This window comes from Solea solea, chromosome 2 (genome assembly GCF_958295425.1).
Source record: "Solea solea chromosome 2, fSolSol10.1, whole genome shotgun sequence".
In the NCBI taxonomy this organism is placed as follows: domain Eukaryota; kingdom Metazoa; phylum Chordata; class Actinopteri; order Pleuronectiformes; family Soleidae; genus Solea; species Solea solea.
In genome coordinates, this window is record NC_081135.1 from 22,638,443 (window position 1) to 22,658,998 (window position 20,556).

Consider the following 20,556-nt stretch of genomic DNA (forward strand, 5'->3'; position numbering starts at 1 on the left):
CAAACAGTAGCACCTGACCCTCCATGGGTCCACTGATATATTATTCTAGCAGAATAACATTAGTTAAACTGATGCATTTTGTCGTTTGCTGTTGAACATCACGTCAAATGTCATATCTCAGACAAAGGGCCACAAGTGTCAAGACAGTTTTAAGGCCCCAGGCAAAGTGACCTGAGGGGCCCTGCATTGAACCGACTATGAACAGACTTAAATAGTGGTGAGGTAAAGTTACATTTCCACCTTGTGGTAAAGTGCAGTTCAACTAACCACAGTGTGGTTTTCTAAAGGTGAACCTTATGTTTCCACTGTGTGACATGACTGATGACTGTGATCATACCAGTGTGACACAATGAAAACATAAAAAAATCCCCTCTTGGCACTACACTGTATTTGTGTGTTCTTTGTTTGTCCCCATTCTACTCCCATAATTATGCAGAAGTGAATATTCTCTGATGACCCATCAGTGGACTGTGTCCAGCTCCATCCTTGAGGTGCCCGACTGTCCAGGTGGAAAAGTTGTACATTATGGATCACTTTGTTGGTAAATCAGAATTCAAACAAACGTACCAAAATTGAGCACCCGGGTTCATGACCTGGTCAGAACAAGGGCCTTTCTGCATGAAGTTTGCATGTTCTCCCATTGTGTGCATAGGTTTTCTCCAGGTTCTCCAGTTTCCTCCACACAGTCCAAAAACATGCAGATTTAGGCAGATTGGACACTCTACATTGACTGCAGGTGTGAGTGTGAGAGTGAATGGTTGTTGGTCTCTGTATGTGGCCCTGTGATGTACTGGTGACCTGTCCAGGGTGCACCCCGCCCGCTCAAACTATTTTACCAGAAACTTTGACTGACTTTGGTAGAAGATCAAGTCACTTTTTATAATACTTAAGTAAAAGTCTTAAAGTAAATGACATTGACAGTAGCTCAGTGGTAGGGCAAGATGTCCGTCAACTGGAAAGTTGTGGGTTCAAGTCCTGCCTCTGATAGTCTATATGTGTTCTTGAGCAAGACACTTAACCCCATGTTGAAGCGTGTGAATGGGTGAATGGCAAAACTGTAGCGTAAAGAAGCTCATCAAGACGAGAGAAGTGCTATATAAATACAGACCATTACTAAGTCTTCTAATTATTTTTTGGTAGTAATGAGTAACAAAGATAGTTAGAGGAAATGTAGTGGAGTAAAAGTACACAATTTATTTAGGAAATGTAAAAGTTGCAAGAAATATAAACAACAAAGTACGTAAGTAATGGAGTGTTTGAGCTTTGTCAAGCCAATAAAGGCAGGGAAGTGTTGGTTTAATAATGATCACTATGTTAAATGTTTGTATTTGTAAAAGTCATCATCTGTAAATGTTGTACAGCTGGTGGATTATGAGGTAGTGAAGGTGGCCCTGTGGTGCAGCAGAAGTGAATACTGTGCACTGTGCCATTAATCCCGGTCAGGATTAGTGAAAGCCTTGGTCACACTGGAACAGGGTTCAAAATGCCATGGCAACCACAAGGATCTAGGAGGAAACGTGTGGAGTAAGCAGTGCACTGGGCTACAAGACGATACTCATTTGTATAAGATTTGAATTCTAGTATCGACGCTTCTTTACCCGTTCAATACACACAATGCGACGTCCGTGAACGCATCACGAGACTGTGGATGGAGGTTATTTTTACGTTCAAAGGGAGAGTAACGGTGCTGGGTGATTCCTCTGTATGTTTTTTTTTTAATGAAGGACGAGTGTGTTGTAGGAGGAGGAGGAGGAGGTGGGGGAGGAGGGGGAGGTGTGTAGGGGGGGGCTGGCCGCTGCACACAAATACCAAAATAGGATCTGAGCTGCCAGCGACCGTCCTGCAGCAGCTAAATTGAGGGTCGTTTGTTTTTGTAAGAGACGAGGACACACAGGCGAGTGTCCGTGTGGAACAGCACCTATTATCCATGGCTACGAGATGAGAGGTACGTCCATTTGAACCTAGTCTGAATGTAGGGGTAAATAAAGCGACAATTACACCGCAGTGACATTGTAATTAATTATGAATGGGAATGAAACACCCATGTTTTACTTTTTGTCAGTCCTTTCTATGGAGAGCGCGTGTGGATCACTGACATTAAAGATCCTACTTAAAGGTGCAGTAGGGGGGATATTTGTGAGGTTATTGATCAGCATTACAGCGTTGTGTAAATGAAGTGATTGCAGAGAGAAACAAACCCCTGCATCTCCTCTGTTTCCTTGGTGGGCGAACTGGCCCCTGATGAGAGATTATGACCAGTCACAAGGCAGTTCAGAGAGAGGGGTCACTCTTTATTTATCCATGTTTCAAATGTGTTTATTTAAGGAAAGGGACAATGCATATTAATAAACATTCAAATGTAAATATGCCAGGTTATAGCTTGAGGCTAATTTCCACCTGTGGTCCCTTGGCAGTTTGATGTTATGAAAGGATAAAAATGAAAATACATTCAGGCAAACAAAAACATAAAGACGTGAGAGTTCACAAAAATACAAAAGTTACGTCAAGGAGGATATACATGTACATACATACTCTTATACATATACAGTACAAACATACACATTTAAAAACAGCTGTTCATAAAGTGCCAGTGACATCGGATGATAGTAAAGTGCTAATGTTGAAGACAGGTCAAATATGTTATAGAAAATATAAAAGCGTATTGTTGCATAATTGCTCGATTGTACACAGGGTTAGTGCCTTCAATTAAGGCACTCTGGTGGAAATGCACATAAACCTATTGCACTCTTATTGGCTGTTCTATGACATTGTCTGTGCGCACAGGTCCCTTCAGTGGACACGACAACCTACCCTGCAAACAAAACTAAAATAACAAAGGGTTCCAAAGAGAGTCGCACAATAAGAAACGTGCTAATATCAACAGAGAGCTTCAGCCGCCTCTGTCTGTCCTTTTGTCAGCCAGTAGAATACAGAGCGTGATTGGATTGTTGATTAAAGGTGCAGTTGGCAGGATATTTTTTGATCAATAATTCTATTAAAGCATAATGTAAATTAAGTGATTGGACTGCACTCCTGCGTACAAACTTTAATGGGAAGATTTGGCCCCTGACAAGAGACACTGGCCAATCACAAGGCAGATCAGAAGAAAGAGGTCCCTCCAGTAAACAGATTGCTCAGATCGCTGTACTGCATGCTACAAAAAATTGAGAAATGAATGCAACATAACATGTCAGGGAGTTTCAGAGACGGCAGTTGCCTCAAATCATCTGTCATGTATGAAACAAGTGTGTGTCTGTTGGTGTCATCTGGTAAGAGCAGCTCGTGGTAGAGAGCCTTGATCCTAAAACATGTAATGAGCTGGGGATTAAATTTATATATAGGTTGAGAGGGCTAGTAACTATGCTGGCTGATTTCTCTGAATGTGTATGTTGTTATTCAGGATGTGTGTCAGCAGTAAGAGTGTAATTAATTCAGAATGTTTGTATCACTGACACATGTTTACTTGTGTTTCCTCAGACACCATGATGTCACACAAAGAAAGCGAAATTTACACATACGACTTCTGTGACGCCGAACATCCAGCCCAGGTCCTCGACACTCTCAGGCATTTCTACATCAGCGGCCTGTTCACTGACATTTCTCTCCAATGCGATGATTCGGGACAGGTGTTCCACTGCCACAAAGCACTGCTGTCGGCTCGCAGCTCCTATTTTAAAGTCATGTTCACAGCTGATATGAGGGAGAAGTCAAACAACAGCATCACATTGACAGGGGTGGACTGTGAGGTGCTGGGTGCTCTGGTGAACTACGTGTACACAGCTCAGCTGTGCATCACTGAGAGTAATGTGCAGAGCCTGCTGGAGGCCGCAGACCTCCTGCAGTTCATCTCCGTCAAACAGGCCTGTGAGGAGTTTCTCATTCGCCTCTTGGATGTGGACAACTGTCTGGGAATCCACGCTTTTGCTCAGCTGCACCTCTGTACCAGACTGGAGAGGGAGGCCCGTAGAATGATGCTGAGCAGGTTCACAGAGCTCGTGCAGCAGGAGGAGTTCATAGAGCTGGACCATCAGAGGATGAGTTTGGTTTTGGCAGGCCAGAACCTCACGGTGCAGAGGGAAGATGTGCTGATAGATGCTGTTGTTAAATGGGTAACCCATGACTTGGATAATCGGGTTCATCATGCTGTAGACTTGCTGCACTCCATCCACCTGGACTTGGATGAGATTTATTTTAAGGCTACTTTGGAGGTGCGCAGGCAATGCTTGCTGCGGAATGAGGACACATTTAAGTCTATAATAAATAAGGCTTTAAGGTCTAAAGGGAAGGAGATGTCCGAGAGTAGAAAAATGTCTTCCAGCATGTATCTCATCGGTGGATACTACTGGCACCCTCTTTGTGAGGTCCACATCTGGGATCCAGTCAGTAACACATGGGTGCAAGGAAAGGATATGCCCGACCATGCAAGAGAGAGTTACAGCATTAGTTCACTTGGAGCAAATATATATGTGACTGGAGGTTACAGAACAAACACGGTTGAGGCCCTGGACACTGTTTCGATTTATAACTGTGACTATGATGAATGGACTGAAGGCTGCTCCATGCTAACAGCGAGGTACTACCATTGTTCTGTGGCTTTGCATGGCTGTATTTACGCCATCGGAGGCTACAGAGGAGGAGCCCCAGAGCAAGAGACTGAGTTTTATGACCCTTTGAAAAAGAGATGGTTTCCTGTGGCCAAAATGATCCAAGGTAGGCAAATGAAAGGGGGGGAAAGAGAATGAATTAATGGTGAGATATAATCTCCATCACAATATGCTTTAAGTCTGGAGCTTTCCGTAATTTTGCATAATCAATAAATGGAGGTTCCACTGGTACAGACTGTAATTGTAGTGGTTTGTGTTCCAACTTTTGAACTGAACTGTATAATTGAACCTTACAGTAAAAGGGCCTTTGAATCTTATAAACTGTGGTTCAAAGTACATTCTTAGCCTTTCAATCTCCCAATGAAGATTATGCTACATGACTAAAAGCTGGACCTGCTGAATGAATGGAATCTTAATACCCTTTATATTTCCATCAAATGAGCATGTTTAAGTATATCCATACCCTCCATTTATAACATTATCATTTAAATAGAATATTCTTAAAACAATGTCCACCTTTTTTTTCCTTTTCAACAGAGGTGAAAAGAGTATACTGAAATATTCTATACAAGTAAATGTACCACTATTTTGATAAAATGTTTACGTAAGTACAAGCAAAAGTACTGGTCTGAAAATGTACTCAAGTTAAAGTCAATAAGTAGCTTGTTTATTATGTACTTCTTTAACAAGGTTGGGGTTCTTTCTTGTGTCGTGCAAAAAGGACACGGGGACACAAAGCTCACATTAATTGTTTTTCATTAAAGGCAAACCATAACACATTAAAGTGCTGACAAAATCAAATATGTAAACACATATTGTATCAGTCAAAATGGGTCAAAGCTCATGCAAGAACCTTAATTAGTGCAATTTACCTGTCCTCATCAGTACAGGTACACCAGTACATTATTTTATTTATTTATTTTTTATTCATTTTTTTTTACTCACCTATGTGATTTAAAATGTAGGGTAGTACAGTACAGTACTACCAAAAAAAACATACCTAAATAAAAAAAAAAGACATTTTAAAAATAACTTTAAAAAGTACAAGTACGCAAAAAACCTACTCCTGCTTTTCAACTTCAAAATCAACACTTACTAAGTGTCACATGACCACATGTTGTTTGTAGTGAGGAACCTACAGACAGTTTAGAGGTTTATAGGAGTATCCCTGCTTTCAGTTCATTGTTTTTGATTTTTCAGACTGCTTTTTTTTAGTCTCCTTTATTCAAGGGCAGTCTAAGCAAATGATTAAAAAAATTAACAAACACTGTAGTTGGAGCAGGGATTTCCCTCATGAGTTTCTGCCAAGCAAAGGTGAGCTAGAAGCAGTTAATGTTGAACTACCGGTGACCAGAAATAAATAAATGAAAGAGTTGCTCTGTGTGTGTTCAATGTGTAACTCGTTTGCCAATGAGTTCACTGTTTAACTTTGAAAGCTGATAATGTGAAAGTGTTTTTTGACACACTGCAGTCAAAAAAATTATTTTTCATTGGCACAATGTGTTGACGACAACATGACCTCTGGTTCCTTTAAAGGTGTAGGAAACGCCACCGCCTGTGTAGTCGGGGATAAAATCTATGTGAGTGGAGGCCATTATGGGTACAGCGGGAGCTCCACCTGTGAAAAAATCCAGGTGTACAAGCCAGATGTCAATGAGTGGAGTATCATTACAATAAGTCCACATCCAGGTATGAGATAAAGGTAAAGGTAATGCTGTGCAGCAATGGTCTGAAAACCATTTTCTAATTCAATATTTGTCTTTTTTCAGAGTATGGGCTGTGCTCTGTGTCTCTCAACAACAAGCTGTATTTGGTGGGTGGACAGACGACGATCGCAGACTGCTACGACACAGAGAGAGACGAGTGGAGACCAATATCAGTGATGAAGGAGAGGAGGATGGAGTGTGGGGCTGTGGTGATAAATGGATGTATTTATGTAACAGGGGGATACTCCTATTCAAAGGGGACTTACTTGCAGAGCATTGAGAAGTATGACCCTGAGCTGGACTCGTGGGAGATTGTGGGGACTCTTCCCAGCCCAACCAGATCCCATGGATGTGTTTGTGTTCACAGTGTTTAATGTCAGGCCTATATCACACATGTCATGTTGTGCCAAATTAATGCAAATGTGCACTCTATTCTGTTAGAGTGTGCAGCTGTCAGGTAACTGTCAGGTCAGATGCCAAGCGATAGTGTTTATGCTGGATAAATGTCTTTGGAGAACTATACATTTGCCAAATTTAGCACATAAGAACAACTGTGTAACATAAACTCAGGGACTACTAATATTTTACTAAACCACCATGACTATGTTTGACTCTCATACCAATGATGCACCAGGACACTTCAAAGCTTCTATTCTTTCTGAAGCTCCAGCACCAGACTATTAAATAAAATGCAACTGCGATAAGATTCCTGCTTAAGTTTAATAATCATAATACAATTTAGAATTAATATAAGATTAACCAGCTACTGATAAGGTTTTCGTTTGGTTCCAACACTGTTGCAATGAATTGTTTTATTCACAGAGGGTGTATTATGTACAGTATTTGCAGTAACTGTTTTACAGAGGTGCTTATTCACTGTTGAGATACTGTACTCATGCACTATTGTACTGAGCAATATGCTGTATTAATTATAATATTGGTGGCAATAGGCTAACCAAAAGTGTTTACCAGCACTAGTAACAAACTCCATCCTGCAATGATAATAATTCATACCTCTCTAAAACAAGTTCAGCAAAACAAAAACTTTCACAGTTGCTGGATTTATTGTTGAACTACTGCATTCATTTTATCATTATACTGTATTAAATAAAATAGGTTAAAAAAACAGAAGATAAAATGTGATGTAATATTTAAATGTGTAACTTAAAAAATAAATAAATCAAAAAATAATGCTGTCGATTACAGATGTGGGCTGTGTTTATAGCACCACCCTGAGGCTACGAGCTGCATTACACAGAAGTGCACGATAGTCCCAACAGTATCCGCTTTTTTTTGGCCCTCGCGGTTTTCCGTAGCACGCAGTTCTACAACGTGCATGCAACGAAGTGCAGATCTCTGATCCAAAAACCCACTGATACCGCTGACTCAGTGTACAGTAAGTTTGAATTTTCAAAGATTTAAACTCTCCACCCTGGTTTCTTTATTTTACCCGGTAAGTGTAGGTACTGTAGGTTTATTAAAGAACACAGTTGACAATAGTTAATGTTTGGCGTGTTTCGTGCGGCATGCTGCCACGAGAGCGGAGTTACGCAGAGTTTAAATGACGAAAATAACTTAACATGGTTAAGTGCTTAATTATCAAAGTCAGTAAAACATGCACAGCCAGTGGGTTTAGACGCCAAACAGACTGCTTTTCAGTGTACAGCTGGTGCTTGAACGCTAAGCTAGCATGTTAGCTGTTAAGCTAGCTGCAGCGCCAGCATGACATCGGGATAAATGAAAATGATCCTCCTCCATAAATTGCCTCATTATTCACGTTTTATGATTGATGCACGTTTTGAATGTAACTTAATTTGTCTTTATACCATTAAAAATACGTTCTAGGTGTTGACTACCTGTCTAATGTTTTTAGGGTTATGATTTTTCAGCATTTAATTGCCAAAAGGCAGAATAGTAAGAGCTACTGTGGCTGCTGGTGCTGTCAAATCTTAAAAAAATATCTTGTCAAGCCATATAATTCAATGTAACATAATATAAAATCGAGTCTGGATTGTTTTAAAACAGAAAATGCAAGTATCCCCATTTGAGAAGCTACACCCAGTGAATATTTCGTTTAATAACTTACATTTTGTATCCCAGGAATTCAACATGCATGCATATATACATTTTATACGTTTCATCAATACAAGAATGTCATTTTAAAAATTCTATCTTAACTTATTTGTTTGGGTTATTGATTTCTACACAGGACAACATGGCAGAAAACCAAGAGATGTCTTCTATTGAAATGAAAGTTGCTCGACAAGTTGAGGTATATCCACATATTGAAGTTTTTGTGTTTTCATATATATTTCCTGACACAACTGTTAAATTATCTAATTAACATGGGTCTTCATTATCATCTCTAGTACTACTTTGGAGATCACAATCTTCCAAGGGACAAATTTCTCAAAGAACAAGTGCAGCAGGATGATGGCTGGGTGACTTTGGAAACGATGCTTAAATTCAACAGGTTTGTTCTTTTTCTCTTTGCTGCATTCTCTGTTGTTGAGTAAATAATCTGTTGTCATTTGTTACTTATGTCTCTAGTAACCTGTTTTACAGAGCCTCTAGATTCAGTTGTTTATGTTGGTGTATACCAGCAATAACAGTGGTGTTAGTCACCAGTGGTGTGGTTGTATTTGTGTCATTTTTGCCTTCAAACTCGAGAGTGTAAAGAGATCACTTTGCAACAGCAATGTGCATTAGACTACAATACAATCTAACGCAATCTTTGACGAGCAAAGTATGCCTTGCTCAAAAGATTGATCGTAAACAATAATACTGTTTCAAAATTGTACTGAATGCTCACGTGTTTAACAATAGATTAGGAAATACTTTGACAGAACAAAAAGGATAATGATGACTAATCAGTCGGCAGACCCAGTGTATGACTCATGATGGGTAGGACAATATTAGTGTATTCCCTCATCCTGTCTCTGAGGGTTTGTTGCCATGCAGCTAGGTCACATTTATCCACTGCATACACACCAACTGAAAGTTGTTGCTCTTTAACAATATAATTTTGCTGATTCATAACTCAAATTTGCTGGCTGCATGTTGAGCTGGGCGATATGCAAAAACATCTTATCAGGATAACTTTTATATTATTCAATATCAATCACATCAATATTTCTCTCAAGCTTAAAGTTTCCCCTTCACTCTGAAGTGAAATGTAAAGATTGGAAAATGTTGTTTTGGTTTAAATATTGCAAATTTTTGTACAAATTGATCATGACAACCTTAGTACATTCTGCAAATGAATTTAGATAAAAGTGATATATATTCACTTAAATCTGGTATTTTTGACCGTCTTTGGCAATAAAGTAGGCGATTGCGTATGTGTTATCAGCGTTTTTGTCTTATGACAGGGCACAAGACAGAGAAGACACTATGGTCTGCTGTTGTGGTGCAGACGTCATGCTTCAGGTGTCTTCCTCTCTGTCTTCTCTGGTAACATTGTTGCCCCAGGTTTCGTTTGCGTATGGTCATTAAAACATTACCACACGTGCCTCCCCCGTTTGTCTTGCATTGTGTGCATCAACCTAACATGACGTGGCTGTGGCAATTCAAGCCACACGATTGGTTCAAAGCACCCTTTCTCTCATTGTTATTGGCTATTGTGGTTGTCAAAATGTGGATGCAGTTAGTTCTATCAATGTTATATTGGGTGTATCTTGTTTTTATATCAAGGAAAAGTTCAATCGCAAAATATGTTTTGTGTTATCTATCGTCCAGTCCTAGCTGCATGTGTAGAATTACATGCTGAAGATGTTGGTGTGAGTCTACACTCATTCACAAGCTAAAATTGTCACTAATTTGTGGTGCATAAATATTTTTATGCCGTTATGGTGGGACTGGGCTTAAATTGTTGTTACTCCTTGTCTAAATTGTTATACTTTTACATTTGATAAATGTTTATTCCTTTACCAGATTGAAGTCTTTGACCTCAGACAGCAGCATCATTGTTGCAGCTCTCGAGAAATCAAAGACTGGCCTTTTGGAAATTAGCGAAGACAAGACAAAAATCAGGAGGTCTCTAGATAAACCCTTACCAGAAATGAATGATGAATACAAAGATGTTCTTAAACACAAATCTGTGTACATCGTAAGTTTGCTTATCTCTAAATAATCAAATTGCCTATTTTGGTGTTTGTAGCTGCTGCTTTGTCGGGGATCTGAACTTCTGAACTTTTTTGCATCTAGAAAGGGTTTCCTCTTGAAACAACCCTTGATCAGATTCAGGAGTGGTTGAATGGGAAAGGTGCCATAGAAAACATTCAAATGAGGAGAAACCTGCAGAGGCAGTTCAAGGTAAACAGTTAAATCTCAAGTTAACATTTTTCCTGTGTTTTTGCTGGGAATTCTTATATTGTGTGTCTTTGTAGGGATCAGTGTTCATCTGTTTTGACACGGAAGAGTCCTCCAAGCAGTTCCTTGAACGTTCAGATATTAAGTCATTCAAAGACAACGAAATGCTTGTGTTATCAAGGTAGGTTGTGTTGCTTCTTTATGTAACCTTTAGCTATAGAGGATAAAGTGTGTGATTTAGAGAAGAATATGTCATGGTTTTAAATGCCATGCTTAGAAAAAGTGAATAAATAAAATTTTGTGGATTCCATTCTTGAAGCCATTTTTTTTTAGTTTAGGAGATTTGTTTACCTTCCTGACCTCTCAGTGTCCCATCTAGAGGCGGGCATGAAAAAGAGTTGTTTTACTTTGTCAATTGGTATAATCTGTAGGCAACAATTAATGACTTAATTAAAAATATATATTTTTTTAAAGGTTATCAACTATTTGTTATCATGACACTATTTTGTGTCCATATCACACACCCATAGTCCAATCAGCCCCTTTTGGCTAACTAACTAATGAAAGTAGAGATTTTTACTGATTTAAAGATCCTGTGAGTGCCATGGACAAAACATTTGAAAATTAAAAACCTGCAATTGTGTGCTGTGTAATTACTTTTTTGACAAGCCTCATCAGCCAGGTGAGAGAGGTGAAGGTGCTCACTACTATGGATTTTCTTTTTTACGTTATATTTGCTCAACCACAAATTATGCTCATTAACTACATTTTGATTTCCCTAAGTACTTAAAAATTAAATAAAATATATTAATCACTGGATTGATGTTCTGCTTTCAGGGAGGACTACCATGCAAAGAAAGCAGAAGAGCGAAAACAGTTCAAAGCAGAGTCAAAAGCAAAAGCTAAACAGTGAGTACATGAGCAGTCTGCATAACATGATACATTTTGTTAAAAAACATGCTGACAGAAAATCTTACTTAGAGACAAGGAGCAACAGCAGAAACACGCAGAGGAGAAAGAAATGGTAAGACCCCCTTTAAGTGTTTACTGGCTTATAAACTCAGTGATTTGCTCATTCACACAGGATATTATCACCTTGATAATGATTTATTTGTACTGTAGGGTCTGCTTTTGGACGAACAGACGGGTTGCCTGTTGAAGTTTTCGGGAGAGCTTGAAGATGTTTCACGAGAGGACTTTCATGAGTTGTTTTCAGGGCATGGAAAGATTAAGTGGGTTGACTTTACAAGAGGGGCCAAAGAGGTAAATGAAATGTTCACCCCTTCAGTTTTTTAACTCAAGAGTGAAGAAATGTTGATGTTAAAATGTTGTATTTTTTACCTAAGGGCACCCTACTTTTTGATGGAAATGCAAAGGAGGCATTTGACAAGGCCAAAGAGGCAAACGGTGGGGAGTTGAAAATCAAGAACAACAGTGTTACATGGCAGGTGCTTGAGGGAGAGGAGGAGAAAGAGGAACTCAAGAAAATTATTGAAGCTCAACAAGAGTCATACAGCAGGTCCAGAGGCAGAGGTGAATACAAATGTAAAACCAAATGATTTGTAAATCATTAAGCTGTGTTAGATAATAAGATTAATATTCATTACTTGGCAGTTGGCACTGATGCTCTTTGTGTCTTTTTAAGGTGGGAGAGGGCGTTCAGGTGGCAGAGGAAGAGGTGGACGAAGGGGAAGAGGTGGCAGAGATCAAGGCAGAACACAGTACCAAGGCAAAAAGACTAAATTTGATAGTGATGATGAGGATGATGGTAAGTTCAGCATTTTTCCGAATTTCACATTGTTGGCATCTGTGGCAATATATCCTCATATTCTAATCATTCATCTACTTTGTTTTTCTCTTCAAGCACCTGCAGCCCCAAAGAGGGAATTAGAAGATGCTGATGGTCCTGCAGCAAAGGTTGCCAAGACAGAAAATGGATCATAGTCATTGGGTCACACCCAGAATCTTTTTTCTTTTGTGAAAACATTTATTATAAACAGTTAAAATACAGAGACAACTTAAATCCATTCCGGTGAAAGCTTCAGGCTTTGGAGAATCTTAGGAAATCCACCTGGATGTCAACCTAAAGAACAATTTGTAATGGTTATCAATTTCAGCCTTTTATGTCCCTGTATATTGTGCCTCCTGCATTATTTACCTTTGTTTGTAAGATGTTTTGATTTTATCATATCCAACACAAAGACATCAATTTGATTTACTGGGACGTTTTAGTTGGTTTTGTAAGGCAAGGGGAGTCGATGCCCCACTGTGTGTTTTTTCTTCTTTGTAGAATTCCGATATCAAATGATTACATCTGCTTTGGTATTTTTTTTTTAAGTTTGCATTTGTGAATAGCAAATAAAACATTTACAAGAGTATATCAAGGTCTACTAAATGTTTTTATTTGTCTCCACCTTGAGATGTCTGTCTAAAACTAATGTGATACAGCACTTGCACTTACCGATTTCTTTTTGTGGAACTTGTATGAGGCTGGCAAGTCATATCTGAGTTCTGTAAAGGAAGGACTTAGTCAGACCTAAACTTTTAATCCTGGAAAATATGTACAGTGTTTCTCTTACCTGCTATTACCTCCATCTTCACTCCCCAGTCGCTTGCTTTCTTCTGTATGTGCTGTAATGAGATTTGACTTGGATTTAACTAAGTTTATATTTTCTATTTTTTAATTGAAAAGCCATGGTGATGTATTGAACTCACCTCTCGTGTTGATGTTTTATGAAGGGAGTACACTGCTGTCTTTGCCATTGTAAGTGCAGCTTTTAGGAACTTCATATCCATTCCTTAAATATTGAATACAAGTGATGTAAGAACTACATGTAACATTATGCTACACTGCAGAAATAAAGATAGTCTTTTTTTAAAATACATCTATCTATAATAAGTGTAGGTACTCTTGCTTTATGGAAGTTGTATAAAATCTATCTGGAAGTTTACAGGTTTACAAATCAGTGACTTTGTCTCTTTAATAAAAAGTCTAGGACGGAGCCTTTAATAAAGACAATACTCACCTTGATTATGTTTTGTCCCAAATGGTGGATTCATGATTACAGTATCAAATTTTTCACCATAAGCATCTGGCTCAAGAGAACACAGATCACACTGAACCATGTCCACGTTAGAAATCTCAAATTCCTCAACATTCCTTCTGAATATGTCCAATGCATCATCATCGATGTCGAAGCCAATGCAGAGTCTACAGAGGAGGGAGCAGGTGGTGTGTCACAATTTTAGGTAATTATGTGGGAGTTGGGGTTAAAATAGGACTGCAGCAATGACCAAATATTGTCCTTTATATTTAATATTTCCTTTAACTTTAGTAAATAAATATTGGTGACCAATAAAAAGTTATACAATTATAGTTATTTAATACATTTAAAAAAATGTGTCAATCTTATGTTCTAGTCTCTATGACAGTGAACTGGATTTCATTTGAGGACAATAGAAGACATTTTAGGTCATTTTTAAGTGTGGGAAACACTGATCAACATTTATATAATTTTATGGACCAAACAACAAATCGATTGATTGGGGGAAACTATCGTTAGTTACAATACTCTTACCCTGCATCAAGCATCGCAGCCCCGATGCTGAGGACGCCACAGCCACATCCCAGATCTGCCACTAGTCTCCCTTCAATGTCATCGAAGGTACTGTGGATTGTGTAAAGCATGCATGCTGCGGGAAAAACACGCATTCATTTAATAAGAGCCACACAAACGCAACAATTATCAACACGTACCTCTTCACACCTGCAATATGCGGACTGGTTGGGTATTGCTCAAGAAGGATTTTTGGTTCTTCAAATACGTCTACTTGCTGTAGGCAACTCTCCAACTCTTTAAGTTTCATGTCTCGTGACTATGACGTCCACGACCTACGTGGATCCTTTCAAAAAAGCCCGAAATAAATCATTTCAAACTATATTTTTCAGCTGAAGTCTTGGCAAGTGCGTTTTGGAGCATGTTCAAAGACAACTTCCGGAGCGCGTGCATCCTCAAAATAATCCGACTTCGCCCGTGTGATTACAGTTCCTACGCATACATGGACATTGTATTGTTTTCCATACATTTGGGGGGGAAAATACAATGTTTACTACTGAAAATGTCCCAAAGAGGTTACAAAAATAAGTAAATCACACACGTATATATTTGTGCACCTATTGCTGTTGGAACACCAGGTTCAAGACATGAGCATTACGTTAACAGCTGGCTAATATACGAGAGCAACTTTCAGTCACAAAATTCCAGTTTTAATGTCAGTGATAACATAATGTGACAGACATAAAAATATAAAATCTAGTGGTGCCCTAAGACTATTGCACATTACTGTATATATCTTAGTCATTGCCTTGATGATGATGATGATAGTGGGACGGTCCCGCGCACGGTAATCAGTTGCCTAGAAACAAGCAAAACAAAATAACAGCGAGATGACTGTGCATGAATCGAGGCTGTTTCAACACGGAGATAAACTGCTGCGATTCTGCTGGATTGAATACATGCGCGAGGTTTAGTCAGAGGGTACAAATACTTGAAAGTACATTTATCTGTGTTCATAGTACGCTAGGCGTGTTATTGGAAGTCTACCAGTCGACAGCCACGCAAGAGCCGTATCGCGAGAAAGCACGAGAACATGGATGCAAGACAACAAAAATAAATTTGTGGACAGCAAGCCAGAGTGCATGATGGCGGCGTCGCTGCTGCGCCGGGACAAGAAAGCCACTGCCGCCCACTTTAAGGCAGACTTAAACCGTACTGACAATAGCTCCGGGGTCCGACAACTGCAGGAGCTGCTTGATGTGGTGCTAAATCCCGAGAAACCAGCAGCGGACACAGAGGCTCTTGACTGGTGTAAATGTCTCATTGCTGGAGGGGAAGGTTTCGAGGAGTTCTGCGTAACGGTGCGGTCCTATGACAACGCGACTCTGTGCGGCTTGGTGTGGACGGCTAATTTCGTGGCATATCGATGCCGGACGTGTGGCATATCACCCTGCATGTCGCTGTGTGCTGAGTGCTTTAATAATGGAGACCACACCGGCCATGATTTCAACATGTTCAGGAGCCAGGCTGGTGGGGCCTGTGACTGTGGAGACAGTAATGTCATGCGAGAGAGTGGGTAAGTCCGAGCTAGCTACGTGCTAAGGTGCTAAGCTACTAGCTTTCGGTTAGGGCCAAGTGTTGTTTTGACAGCTTTCGTTTTAAAGTAATATCTGTGTAGTCGATGGCAGCGTTCAGATAATTCTGCCTGAGATATGCTGATGATTTACTGCTAATGTGAATGTTGCGTTGCCCGTGTCTAGGAGTGGACGATGTTTGTCTTTCAGTCAGTGTCGATAATTATCGAGATGACAGACGGTTTTAAGACTGATTTTTGCTCTTGAGTGAAAGTTGTAGAAACCATTAAGTTGTGGTTTTAGACTTCTGTTAGATGTAAAACAACAAACCCTTGTTAAACTGAAATACTCTCATTGCTCGCACAGGTACACAGGTCACCTAATTAAGGTGTAGCCCTCTTTATGCTCTTGATTCTCAATGTTATTGACCGATGTAAAACTGTAAACACCGCTGCCGTTTTGTGCAGTTAATCAAATTAATGTTCGTGGGTAAAATGAACATTGAAAACCTCTATCAGCCTATTATTTTGTCTGTATTTTGGCTTTCCTCAAATCCCGTGAGAAAGAGTTGAGCACAAACTCCTGACACAGACGGTATATATCGTTTTTAAACCCGATATGTCTGATGATGTCAAGTCTTGAGTAACATGCGAAAGATACACAGCAGTTTTTATGTTGCAATTAATTATGCCATGTGTATTGCATTTGATTAAATACTGTTCATATTTTAAAGCTGGAATACTCCCAAATCCAAACATTTTTTAACACCAGCCCTTGTTTGTAATATAGATAGATCGATAGATGGATACTTATTCTATTATAGCTATTTTCATAATCAATTAATCCGTCGATTATTTTCTCGATTAAGCGAGTAATCTTTTTTCCATAAAATGTCGTTAAAGGTTAAAAAATGTTGATCAGTGTTTGTCAAACCTGGAAATGATGATGTTCTCAAATGTCTTGTTTTGTCCACAAACCAAAGTTATTCAGTTAATGATTTCTTTGTTATCTGGAGCAAAGAAACTAGAAAATATTCACATTTGAGAAGCTCAAACAATCAGAAATCTTGTTTTAATCACGAAAAAAGCCTCAAACCATTTAATCGATTATCAAAACAGTTGACGATGAATTTAGTAATCTATTAATAATCGATTAATCAAGTAATTGTTTCAGCTCTATATTGTATGTAAAGAAAAAAACCCACATAAATCTACCATTCTCATTTGTCCATTATAGAGCTTCTTTTCTTATAATGTTCTAGTTTTAGCTGTTATGATGATCTAAACAGAAAAAGGTCTGCAACACCAATATGTGTCTTTCTCTCTTGCAGATTTTGCAGACGACATCGGTTGAAAACTGGCGAAAATGTCCCTTCAATACCTCAAGACCTTCTCTTGATGTCTGAGATGGTCCTTCCACGCTTCATTCAATGTATCATACAGTATCTGAGGGATGGATATGTTGAACCAGGTAAAAATACTAAGGAGAGCTTGATACCATTTTTTTGTGTTACCATACCAATATTACAACCTTGAACTTCTACAGATACTGATATGAATCCAATACAGTCTTTTACCTCTTTTACAATAACTTTTCTCGGAATAACACATTTGGACTGATGCATTAACTGCCTTGCTTTGACCAGCCATAACAAAAACATAATGCTCCATCAGTGGATATGTGCATCCTTCACTCACATCCTGGTAGTGGTGCACTGAGTTGAATGTTCTTAGTGAAGCTTTTATGTAATATTTAGGGTTTATGGATTATAATGGATTTCAATTTTTTTCTTTTTCCTACATCTGATCTAGCGATCGGGTCATCCATTAAGAACAAAATAGTCTAAAAATAGTCTTCTCTGAGTAAAGATGTAATCACTGATCATTTTAAATCTGTATCTAGCATATACAATATGTAAAATGTGCCTGAGTGCTTGATATGTGGTGTGATGCTCCAAACATACATATAATATCAAACCTAGTCTGCTAAGCAAGATGGATATTGATTGTCACATAAGTGTTTACATGCATAGTTGTGCTACAAAGATGTCTCAACCCATGGTTATAATACAAACTACTGAGTGTCATGGCTTCTATCATTATCTTGCTTTACCAGACACTTCAACGGACAGAGATCTACAGACTGTCCTTCAGCAGCTAGAGCCTCAGATCTCTTTCCTGGAGGAGCTAACAAAGATGGGCGGCGCAATGAGGACTGTACTGACGAAGATCTTGACCAATCTGCAGACATTCAAAGAGCTGAGCATGGGTAAATATCTTTCCTATAGTATTTGAGGTTCTCTGTCAGTGGCGCAAGGCCTTATGTTATTGAGCTGTTCTTATTTTTGTCTGTTGCCGTACAGCCACTCTTCAAGAGGAAATGGTAGATTAAGCTTTTATAAGAAGCTGTAACCTGAAATGAGAAGGCATACTAATATTAAGCACGTCTCTCTATCAATTCAAGGAACATCTATATGCCTGTCTGTCTGTCCATCACATAACTGTCCAAACTAATGCTTGACAGGCTTCAAACTTGGCAGATGACTTATGAAGGGCTGGATATATTATAAGTCGCTTTGGATAAAAGCGTCTGCTAAATGACATGTAATGTAATGTAATGTAATGTAATGTAATGTAATGTAATGTAGAAATGTAACAAATACATCGCTACTTCAAGCTGCTTCTGCCTCACATGGAGAAATGTATGGAGAGCATTGGAGACAGATGCCCTCCTTATCTTTCTTTGATCCGAATTCAGGTTACCCCTGCAACCATGTAGTAAATTGCACACTTAATTGTTCTTTGTTCAAATAACACACCAGTGTGTGCAGTGTTGACTTTGACAGGATTAGAAACACAGGAGGTCTCTGCCTGTTTGTCTCTAAACTTGGCAGGTGACTTACTTAGGGCATCACTGAAATGCAAAGGAACGGGTACGCGCTCTGCTATTCACTATAAATGCAAAAGAAATAATAATAATAAAAACGTGTGGCTTGCATCTTCAATTAAACTATGATCCTATTTACACCCACATTCTGCGCATTAGCTTATAATACATTTGTTTTTTTTTTTGTTTTTTTTTTTTACATATGAGATGCTGTTGGTACATTGTCTAATCATTTGCCTCTTTGTTGCAGGCCAAGAGGAGAATTTGTACGCCAAAAAGAACTATGACAAATACTTGTCAGCGTTAAAGAATTCAGGTCTGGTGTCTGTGGAGGAGAAAGCCCAAGGTGCTACTGCTGATGTCACTGTCGGTGCTGAAGGAGGTGCAGGTGCAATGGCCCTTTTAGGTAATTTAATATAATGAAGAATATTTTCAGTAATCATCTGTTGGCGATTAGAAATCATGCTGAAATAATCAGTTTTTCACAACAGTCAAACATGCTTAATGTAAAAAAAAAAAGTGCCCTTTTACTCACAGTATACTAAAGTGCTACATCATTGCTATTCCAGACATTATTTCATTCAATCTAAACACATACACTCTCTCACACAAACAAACTGCAAAGACATCACTGATGGAGAGGAACACCCTTTGCATGAATCATTTTTAAATCACAACATGTCACATGTTGTTTAAACAAAATTTGCTGCTATATTATCTTTGTCAATGTGCCTTAAACTGTTGCTAACTGCTATGTATGCATACATTTTTTTTGTAGGATCTGCTGCACCAGGGAGCCCAGATGAGTCTATTAAAGAGGTTTGTGTTGTTTGTGCAGAAGCATTTTAAATTGAAGGTTCCAAAACATTTTTGTAATTTCCTATCACCACATGAGTAGTTTTGTCTATTAAACATTTTTTTACCCATCATAAAAGAGACATTTAGTTATAATTTGATATGAACTGATTTTGCAGTTACTGTAAAACTGTTTTATTAATTTGTCTCTTCTTTACTTATTTGTACTCTTAGGATGACCAAGATGCAGGACAGTCGGTTGGTCAGAGGAAGAGGGTTAAGCTGAGTAGCAGTACCAAAGGTAAGAAGAAAAGTTGATGAAGTTATTGATGCAATACATCAATAAATGGTACATGGGCTCTTTATTTTATTATGTTTATTTTTTTGCTCTCAGACCCAAGGATTATTGAATCTTTGAAGCATAAATGCTTTCTGGAGGAGTTGCTTTTTTGGACTATAAAATATGAGTTTCCCCAAAAGATGGTCACCTTCTTACTAAACATGTTGCCAGATCAAGATTACAAGGTATTTCTTTTCTATGTTTGCATGTATTTACAGAAGTGAAGCAATATAAGCGTCTCTCTAGTAGTGATGTACTTGATGTAATGTAATAGCTTTATCATGGCTTCAAATATCAGTTAACTGTAATGCAAATTGAATGCTCCTCCTCAACAGACAGCACCATAACAATAAGCTTTAATTGTCTTGTTTTTCTCGTTGGCAGATCAATTTTACAAAAACATTTGTTCAACATTATGCATTCATCATGAAAACACTGATGAAAAGCCACGAGTCAGACACCATGTCCAACCGCATTGTACATATTAGTGTTCAGCTGTTCAGCAACGAGGAGCTGGCTCGACACATGACAGAGGAGTGTCATCTACTGGATATAATGGTCACAGTCCTCCTCTACATGATGGAGAGTTGCCTTATTAAAAGCGAACTCCAAGGTAAGCTATCCAAATGTCAGCACACCTCATCGTACTTTAACAATCATTCTTTTTTTTTGAAGATTGAAGCTGGGTACAGAGTGATTCTTGTCCTAGTTTGAATCGGCAGGACACATGTAAAACCTTTGCTTTATAAACAGGAATTTGAGTTTTAAGATATCAGCTAAAAC

The 20,556-nt window shown here is 38.7% G+C and overlaps 4 protein-coding genes across 10 annotated transcripts in view; 3 read left to right on the top strand and 1 right to left on the bottom strand.

Moving 5' to 3' along the window:
• The first annotated feature begins 1,789 nt into the window (after window positions 1–1,789).
• Window positions 1,790–7,473, top strand: klhl23 (kelch-like family member 23). Its single transcript, XM_058623350.1, has 4 exons — window positions 1,790–1,945; window positions 3,478–4,710; window positions 6,141–6,293; window positions 6,374–7,473. The coding sequence occupies exons 1-4, from the start codon at window positions 1,939–1,941 to the stop codon at window positions 6,682–6,684; spliced, it is 1,704 nt and encodes a 567-aa protein (XP_058479333.1). The 5' UTR covers window positions 1,790–1,938; the 3' UTR covers window positions 6,685–7,473.
• A 120-nt stretch (window positions 7,474–7,593) lies between these two features.
• ssb (small RNA binding exonuclease protection factor La) lies at window positions 7,594–12,999 on the top strand. Of its 4 annotated transcripts, none has more exons than XM_058623351.1 (12): window positions 7,594–7,706; window positions 8,520–8,582; window positions 8,680–8,783; window positions 10,244–10,418; window positions 10,517–10,624; window positions 10,699–10,802; window positions 11,459–11,530; window positions 11,603–11,645; window positions 11,744–11,884; window positions 11,968–12,166; window positions 12,267–12,389; window positions 12,486–12,999. In XM_058623351.1, exons 2-12 carry the CDS (start codon window positions 8,526–8,528, stop codon window positions 12,563–12,565), a joined length of 1,206 nt encoding a protein of 401 aa, XP_058479334.1. In that variant the 5' UTR covers window positions 7,594–7,706; window positions 8,520–8,525; the 3' UTR covers window positions 12,566–12,999. The 4 variants fall into 4 exon arrangements, with proteins under 4 accessions (XP_058479334.1, XP_058479337.1, XP_058479336.1 ...); XM_058623354.1 differs by having other exon boundaries at window positions 11,968–12,154; XM_058623353.1 differs by having other exon boundaries at window positions 7,604–7,763.
• Window positions 12,587–15,042, bottom strand: mettl5 (methyltransferase 5, N6-adenosine). Of its 2 annotated transcripts, none has more exons than XM_058623355.1 (7): window positions 14,389–15,042; window positions 14,200–14,314; window positions 13,648–13,832; window positions 13,337–13,419; window positions 13,201–13,252; window positions 13,083–13,132; window positions 12,587–12,704 (listed from the first exon to the last, which is right to left on the bottom strand). In XM_058623355.1, the coding sequence occupies exons 1-7, from the start codon at window positions 14,486–14,488 to the stop codon at window positions 12,663–12,665; spliced, it is 627 nt and encodes a 208-aa protein (XP_058479338.1). In that variant the 5' UTR covers window positions 14,489–15,042; the 3' UTR covers window positions 12,587–12,662. The 2 variants fall into 2 exon arrangements, with proteins under 2 accessions (XP_058479338.1, XP_058479339.1); XM_058623356.1 differs by having other exon boundaries at window positions 14,379–14,445.
• A 73-nt stretch (window positions 15,043–15,115) lies between these two features.
• The window catches only part of ubr3 (ubiquitin protein ligase E3 component n-recognin 3), a 41,052-nt gene continuing 35,611 nt past the window's right edge, over window positions 15,116–20,556 (top strand). For all 3 annotated transcript variants that reach the window (XM_058623347.1, XM_058623348.1, XM_058623349.1), the window contains exons 1-8: window positions 15,116–15,754; window positions 17,083–17,222; window positions 17,868–18,020; window positions 18,889–19,044; window positions 19,417–19,457; window positions 19,668–19,734; window positions 19,828–19,958; window positions 20,158–20,386. In XM_058623347.1, coding sequence (XP_058479330.1) covers window positions 15,276–15,754; window positions 17,083–17,222; window positions 17,868–18,020; window positions 18,889–19,044; window positions 19,417–19,457; window positions 19,668–19,734; window positions 19,828–19,958; window positions 20,158–20,386 — 1,396 coding nt within the window. In that variant the 5' untranslated portion in view covers window positions 15,116–15,275. The remainder of the gene's footprint in view (window positions 15,755–17,082; window positions 17,223–17,867; window positions 18,021–18,888; window positions 19,045–19,416; window positions 19,458–19,667; window positions 19,735–19,827; window positions 19,959–20,157; window positions 20,387–20,556) is intronic.

What these genes read in the sequence shown, in the direction of transcription:
- klhl23 (XM_058623350.1), top strand. An exon ending in TGTGGCCAAAATGATCCAAG is followed by an intron (nt 4,711 to 6,140) that starts GTAGGCAAATGA and finishes GTTCCTTTAAAG; the next exon opens with GTGTAGGAAACGCCACCGCC. An exon ending in TACAATAAGTCCACATCCAG is followed by an intron (nt 6,294 to 6,373) that starts GTATGAGATAAA and finishes GTCTTTTTTCAG; the next exon opens with AGTATGGGCTGTGCTCTGTG.
- ssb (XM_058623351.1), top strand. Translation starts at nt 8,526, where the DNA reads ATGGCAGAAAACCAAGAGATGTCTTCTATTGAAATGAAAGTTGCTCGA. An exon ending in ACGCAGAGGAGAAAGAAATG is followed by an intron (nt 11,646 to 11,743) that starts GTAAGACCCCCT and finishes TTTGTACTGTAG; the next exon opens with GGTCTGCTTTTGGACGAACA. An exon ending in TAGTGATGATGAGGATGATG is followed by an intron (nt 12,390 to 12,485) that starts GTAAGTTCAGCA and finishes TTTCTCTTCAAG; the next exon opens with CACCTGCAGCCCCAAAGAGG.
- mettl5 (XM_058623355.1), bottom strand. Translation starts at nt 14,488, where the DNA reads ATGAAACTTAAAGAGTTGGAGAGTTGCCTACAGCAAGTAGACGTATTT. An exon ending in AACCAGTCCGCATATTGCAG is followed by an intron (nt 14,315 to 14,388) that starts GTGTGAAGAGGT and finishes TTTTTCCCGCAG; the next exon opens with CATGCATGCTTTACACAATC. An exon ending in GCTGCGATGCTTGATGCAGG is followed by an intron (nt 13,833 to 14,199) that starts GTAAGAGTATTG and finishes CCTCCTCTGTAG; the next exon opens with ACTCTGCATTGGCTTCGACA.